The 7272-nt window shown below is 36.4% G+C and overlaps 2 protein-coding genes across 2 annotated transcripts; both read right to left on the reverse strand.

Moving 5' to 3' along the window:
- Positions 1–1997: 1997 nt before the first annotated feature.
- LOC126095309 (protein YIPF3-like) lies at positions 1998–2813 on the reverse strand. Its single transcript, XM_049910429.1, is given in 1 exon segment — positions 1998–2813. A coding segment is annotated over 1 exon segment (759 nt). The 5' UTR covers positions 2757–2813.
- Positions 2814–2968: 155 nt separating this feature from the next.
- Positions 2969–6546, reverse strand: LOC126166804 (mediator of RNA polymerase II transcription subunit 9). The gene is made up of 4 exons (XM_049920432.1): positions 6312–6546; positions 5639–5744; positions 5018–5159; positions 2969–3107 (listed from the first exon to the last, which is right to left on the reverse strand). Exons 1-3 carry the CDS (start codon positions 6413–6415, stop codon positions 5022–5024), a joined length of 348 nt encoding a protein of 115 aa, XP_049776389.1. The 5' UTR covers positions 6416–6546; the 3' UTR covers positions 2969–3107; positions 5018–5021.
- Between the last annotated feature and the right edge of the window lie 726 nt (positions 6547–7272).

Consider the following 7272-nt stretch of genomic DNA (forward strand, 5'->3'; position numbering starts at 1 on the left):
TTGAAGAGCATCATCCAAATACAGAGCCATTAGATGTGGTCCAGAAAACACAATGTGTACCACCAGCAGATATTACTTTGGGAAATTTAAGGCATGCAGAGATTTTACAAATCACTGGGTCACTCATAAGTGATTTATTACCTCCAGCTGTAACAGTGTTGAGTATCAAAATCTTTTGCCAACCTGATAGGATCACTGTTAACCACAGGATTAAAATTAAACTGAAAATAGGAAACAAAATATGCAATGACACACTTGGTACTCTGTGCACTCCCGTTTTTCTCTCTTCAAAAACTGTTTGCCGAGGATGCTAGTCCAAATTGTTTTGCTGCAAATAAGCAGTTAAAGTCCAATCCTCTGTGTTGTGCTGAACTAGTGTCCTATCCTCTATATAGACAGCTTCTGCAGGCCATAGCCCAGTCTGTTTACTGCATCCAGATACTGTTCGGATGCCACTCTTAAGACTTTTGCTAAAAAAACCTGTTTATGAACTGAGTATTAATCCTAGCTGAACTTCTCATTCTGTCAACTCAGTTATCAGTGGTTCAAGTGTATTTTGCTTTGTGTTCAGTAAAATAATTATTTAATGCAACAAGCATCAAAATACTGGACTTTAACTAACATGGATTTAATAGGAAGAATCTCTGTTGCCATTATTTTGAAAATTTTTTTGAGGGGTGGGGAAGGAAGTAGTTGAAATTCTGTACACAAGCCATATTCTTTAAGAGGAAGATTGGGAGGGGAGAGCACTTTGCAAATGAACATCTCACTATAGGAAATGTCATGAATATAACTTCTGTGCTTTTACTATTCAAAGTATGATTACGAATTAAACAGCTGACGTAATACAGTAATGCAAATAAAATCAACAGTATTCAAAATACTTACAAATTAAACAGTTGACTTAATACAGTAATTCAAATAAAATCAACAGTATTAAAAATATGCAGCAGCTCAATAAGTAAAATTCTTGTCTTGAAAATATATTGCTAAGATGATCATTTGCCAATAGTTCATGATTCAAAACTGAATTAACAAAAACTTCTGCAAGTATTTTATAACAAATTTATTTGGAATAAAGATGAATGCCTTCAAGAAATTTAGGTACATTACAAGTGCATACATGAAACTCTTGGGCACATTGATTACAATATTTTCAGTCTTGATGTATCAACATGGAGTAGTTGTGCTATGCTACTAAAAGGTATTACATGAATCATATTTTTACAAAATTCAATTTTTTATTTTAAATGTAACAATTAAATGGCAATGAGAATACAAATAAATGGTGGTAATATCGCTTGTAATCTGCAACTAATTTCATGGGATCTCTGTACATGAACTTCAGAATACTTCACTGTAATGATTCACCTGTTTGACTAAACAAATCTGTGCAGTGTGAAAACTACACAATACTTCAATTTGTTTCCATATTTTACTATAGGGCACAGTCATACTACCTTCTACATTCATATTTTTCAGATGTAACCACTTATACAATATAATGAAGACATTCCAGTAGTTTGACAGCAAGTAAAACAAAAAACACCCCACACACAAACTACTCAGGATATAACTGTTAGAAGAGCCACCTAAATGAAATAACTGAAGTCTGTGCGGCAGTATAAAATACCAAGAAGAAATTTCCCACTTCATCTTCCATATGAAGCTGCTTATGGTTGAATATTCTTAATAAAAGCACATCAGCTTCCAGTCTTTACAAATTGTTCAGCACAAGGCACTATGAAAGAATTATGTAACTTGAAAGCTGAAGTGCATTCCACCACTGACACTTCAGTATCACAATCCTGTGGTGTGTATTGCTAACAAAGATTCTGCTGGGATCCTTGAAATGATATGAATTACATTTTCAATATTTATAGTGAAATTATCTGTATATTAATTTTGCACACACTCCTGGTAACAATGGCCACTGCATGTCAATGCCCCAAGTTACGCTTTAAATGATTTGATTTCAGTTAAAATATGGGACAATCTCACAGGGCTTCAAATAAAATATTTCCTTTACACTCAGGTATGCATAGGGGATTAGCCTCAACATTTCAGCTTCCACCATACACAAATGTTGTATGCATGTAAACAAAATGCAGGAATACAAGAGAAAGCAAATGTAAAGTTGCTACGAGACTACACACTACTAACCGGGCTGCAGGAATACGTACTGAAACTATCAGTACAAGTATAATTCTTAAAGAACTGAGCCCTCCAAATACGGTAAGGCACCAAAAGAAGAATATTTCACTTTCTTCTTGGTGAAAGAGAACTGGGATACCCATTGCAAGTATGTGGCCATAGGAAGCATAACCCATAAGTGAAATTGTTTCCATCAGTGACAATGTTGATCCTGCTATGCGGACAGAAACATATGCTGCTGCTGGAATCAGGGCTGTGTACAGCAGAAGAGCAAGAATTGGAGATGGTGCAGATGATGCTGTCTGTAATACTTTAGCTGAATGCCCTGTGTGAAGGAGAGCTGCTAAGATAAAAAATGCTAAACCAGGCCCCAAAAGATCTGGAGGGGGCAGGCGTGAAGTTGGAAACAGTGAGTGTAATATACGGGAAATTAGTTCCACTGGAGGCACAATCAAATGTGTTTTCAGCCATTCTTTCAGTGATTTCTCATGGGTTTTCTCAAGATTGTCTCGGCCCAAATAAATCACAGAACAGGGCTCCTGTGAGCCCTGCATTCTTCTAGGTCGCATCAACAAGAAGAGAAAAAATGAAAATCCAAGCATACAACGTAGAAGAGAGAGTCACAGACACGTGCTGTACACAGACTATGTATCATCCCTCACTTTTTATTTTGTTTTTTCAGTTCTTCAGCCTTTTCTTTAAATTCTTCTTTTGCATCTTTTAGTTCGGCTCTGAATCTAGCAATGAAAGATCGCAGACTATCTTTATTCACATTGTCTGCCACACGAGAGTTCGACGCAGCTAACTTTCCGACATTGAATAGGTACACAACTAGTTGAGCCGCCCTTCTGACAGGGTATGAGTCTGCTATTCTGTTCACAAGCTGTTCATTATTGGCCAGGTAACGTATGACCCAGCGTAACACCATTCTCTGGCAACTAAATTGTGTGCACCTGGGAAAAAAAGAAAAAAAAAACTAATTACTTTTACTTACAGAATGATCATTCAAACTCATTCTTCTTACATATAGAGGGTGTTCCATTTATTTGATGAGAGAATGTGCATGATTTTGTTTGCTGGCCAGCGGAGCTGCCTAGGCTAGTAAGATGGGTCTTGTGTGTCTCTGTTCATGCTGCATTACAAGTCTTTTAGGTAAGTGCCATGCAAACAGTGAAACAAACATGACGAGAATAACAGTGAAGTCTGCAAATGCGACAATGGCAAGACCAAATTATTTCATCCCACAAAAAGTATTTACAATTCATATGTGGATACGGAGTCAGCTTGTATTGCCCTGAGATTGTTTGGACAAAAGTTTCCAGGTCATGATGAAATTCACAAATTAGTGAATAAAATCTGTGAGACAGAAGATAGTCATGATGACTTACAGTGCTCACATAATCTCACCTTGATGACATTGCATACCACCTGGAAAATTCCCCTAAAAAGTCTCTTAGCTGCCTTTTACAGCAAATGCAAATTTCTTGCTTGTCTGTATAAATTGGTGAGTTACTTGGGCTAAGGCCCTACAAATTAACAGTAGTGAAAGCACTTAAACCTGGTGATCTCGTGTACAGGATTAGATTTTATGAATGAAACTAGTGCACGATGCTGAAATGGATCCTTACCTCACTATTTTCAGATGAGGCTTGGTTCTGTTTACGGTATGTTTATTCCCAAAAATGTTAACACTGGAGTGCCAATAGGCCTATTCTTCTTCATGAGTAACCAATTTCACAATCAGAAAATATGAGTTGTGTGCAGTTAGTGGAGGCACAATAATGTGCCCAATCTTTTTACATGATACAGTTAACAGTGAAAGAGAATGACGCTTAGCATTTCTTCTACAAGATTCACCATAGGCTCATATGGCCAATGTTTCTCTGAACACAATTCATGATTTGTTCCTGTTCCATGGCAATCGTTACCAACAATATCTGGGCTGCTCGAATTCCCAAATTTAACTCTGTGCGATTTCTATTTGTGGGGAGCATTAAAGGATAAAGTGTACACAACAAATCCGCATTCGTCACAGGAACTCGGGAATAATATTTGCGAGTCAATGTGATTTCTCAAGGAGAGTTACATCATGTGATTAATAACTCCTTGAGTAGATGTCTGAAATGTGTAGAAAATACTGGCAGGCAGTTCCACCATCTCCTTGCAGGGCATAAATGAATACAAAATTTATTTGCATGTATTTTAATTTAGTACTGCAGCAACAGATGGGTCACACGGCATCTGATTCCCTGGGCAATAGAGTGCTTGGTGCCCGACACACACTGCACTGTGCGCATGGTCATCAGATAAATGCAAAACCCTGTACAAAGATTTAATGAAAGGTTTAACTGTCGTGTTGCATTCATCAAATATGCTATGCATATCTGACAATTTGGTAACTATTTCTTAATATAAATTATTTTCAGAAATGTTTGTTGGAAACCTCAGTAGTATGAAATAGTTTCCATCAACAAATTGCTAGTTTACTGAATAAACTGACAACTGCAACAGCCACTTTGGAACAATCACTTAGAGTAATGCAAATTATTTTATCATTGGCATCCATGCACACAATGTACTACGTCTAGCAATGTCCTTTTGACATATACTGTCTAAAAACTATTCAAGTTTGAATCTCTGATGCCATTACAATTATTTTACAATTGTGGGCATGGCAATAACAATCATTTATCTGTATAAAGCTTCTGAAAACTTAAAAGCCATACCTGGCAGAAAACTAGAAACACACATGAATTTTGAAGCATCCTACCCAGCAAACTATATATGTATCATCTATACATAGAAACTATTCACATTATGAACTGTTAAATAAAATTCTGTTGTACAGGATAATGGTACTTACACAGCTATTTAGGAATTTCAAAAGTACACATCTCACGGTACTTCCTCAACAAGTCTTTTTTTAATTGCAGCTGCTTACGGAAGGTTTCTAATTTTTTCAATTGCTCCTCTTTGCTATACTCTACTCCTGGCAGGCGCCCAATCTGAAGTAAAAATACACTGTCAACAGTATACAGTTGGCACAAGTTATGCAACTCACTTCTTATGTCATTAATAATGTTAGCAATGATTTGAAACTTTGCCATTAAATATAAATTTTTAAATTCCAGCAAGAAAATCAACTATGCCATCATGAATATGCCATCATCCTGTCTATGTAATCACTTGTCATCTTTTGACCACTGCTTTGTAATACTGGGTGTATCAATAACATACACAAACCAAAAGACCATTTCCAACAATTTAAAGTTTACAGCAAATACCTGAAAAGAATACAAACATAAAGGCAGTTAAATATATGTATAGATTTTTTTTTCTTCCAATTACCATTTGGTCTTTGTCTTATTTTCATCACAGTGAATTCCTCTCAATTGTGTGTGTGTGTGTGGGGGGGGGGGGGGGGGCGCACAAACCCACTTTGAAATAAACAACAGTATAAGTTTACAGAATGTGTGAAACTTACCTGAGCTCTTGCTTCATCAAACTTCTTATGTAGTTCCAAAATTTTTTGGCTTATATCTTGAGATTCTCTCGTTTTCTGAGTCGAGTCATGAGGATCACGTTCCACACTACAAATGCAACAGATATTAAATTCAATTCGCATATTTTTATGGGTGAAAAATGCAAACACTTATAATCTACAACTTTTGTTGTCTGCACAAACATTAAAGTAATGTGTGTTAATATAGTAACACTCATTGTAATGATTGCAGCATTACCGGTACAACAAACTGCTTTCCCTATGTACAGAGGAGCGTTATTCTCCCCACGCTCCGTTACGTGATTGGAACGGGAAGGAATCCTAACGCGTGGTACCTCCGTAATGCACTTCGCAGGGGCTTTGTCGAGTATGTATTTTGTTGTTGAAAAAATTACGAAACATTAACATAATTTCAACAAACTTCGTTTCTGCTAGATGAAAAACACAATTCGAGGTACATTCGTTCATACACTAAAGATACTTGGTCCTATGCTTAAATCAATGGTAAATTAGCATATAGCATTTTTCCCCACGTGTTGTTTCTCTAAACTGACGCTTTAACATATTAGCCCTGTCAACACCTTTAGTAATTATCGCGAAGGCCGAAAAAATTCTTTTTTTTTTTTTCGCTTTTGAGCAGAAGTGAAATACTAACCTTCTAATAATATCGTATATAAGTGGTAAGAAATCAACATCAACGTCGTCGACTGTCAGGTTAGCTGGAGCTGCAATTGAACCATTTTGCTCTATCGCTTCCATTTCACTTAGCTTTTAAGAAACGAGCCATTATTTAGAACTATTTTCCTTAAACAATTCCAATGTCGCACAATACGCAGCCACTTGCAGACGATTAGGTTTTCTCAGATGTTGTTTACAGAATGCACTATGTCAAAGATTACTTTTAGTAATTTTTGTAAACTACACAATTGTCTTTGTTAGTTTATTACGTGACTTTGGTCAACTTAAATTTATTTACTTCTTTTGATATTTGTGAAAATAAACTGTGCTACTATTAGATATCTCCTCCAACGGATTGTTCACTGTTGAAGTACACAGACATACATGTATGTCTATGACTTACATACACAAAAGCGTACGTCGGACATTTCTGTAGTAAGGGCCCCAAACACGAGAGATGGATCGCTTCATAGATGCCACACGTGTGGGGCATATCGCAGCGATGCGTCGCTTATCCCATGAAAGTCTGTCGTGGGATCCGTGCATGCAGTACAGCTGCCAGGCTGAGACCAATTTGTTTATAAACAATTTTATCATCAGCCCTTGGCAACTGAGTTTGAAAATGAAAGGGTTTTATAATGAATACAAATGAAATACTGAAATTCCCTGATACTGCATCATCATCATCAGATTCACTGAAACGACTTGTTAACTACCCAAAAGTTTAGAGAATACTGCAAATTAATTTACGAAGATAAAATTGTGTTCTACAACTGGTAATCGATTGTTGCGGATCTAGATGCAACATTAAAACTAAACTGTAACTTGTACGACTCCATTAAAACCCACATTCAACAACTGAATAAAACATATATAAAACAAAGTATTAAAACAGTAATCACTTGTGCTTAGCATTAACTCCACATAACACTGCACTT

Source organism: Schistocerca cancellata, chromosome 1 (assembly GCF_023864275.1).
Source record: "Schistocerca cancellata isolate TAMUIC-IGC-003103 chromosome 1, iqSchCanc2.1, whole genome shotgun sequence".
Taxonomy (NCBI): Eukaryota; Metazoa; Arthropoda; class Insecta; order Orthoptera; family Acrididae; genus Schistocerca; species Schistocerca cancellata.

Excerpts from the sequence above, each read along its gene's own strand:
- LOC126166804 (XM_049920432.1), bottom strand. The coding sequence starts at position 6,415 with ATGGAAGCGATAGAGCAAAATGGTTCAATTGCAGCTCCAGCTAACCTG. Across the intron at positions 5,745-6,311 it reads ATATACGATATTATTAGAAG|TGTGGAACGTGATCCTCATG; the intron begins GTTAGTATTTCA and ends TTGCATTTGTAG. Across the intron at positions 5,160-5,638 it reads TTGATGAAGCAAGAGCTCAG|ATTGGGCGCCTGCCAGGAGT; the intron begins GTAAGTTTCACA and ends TTTTTACTTCAG.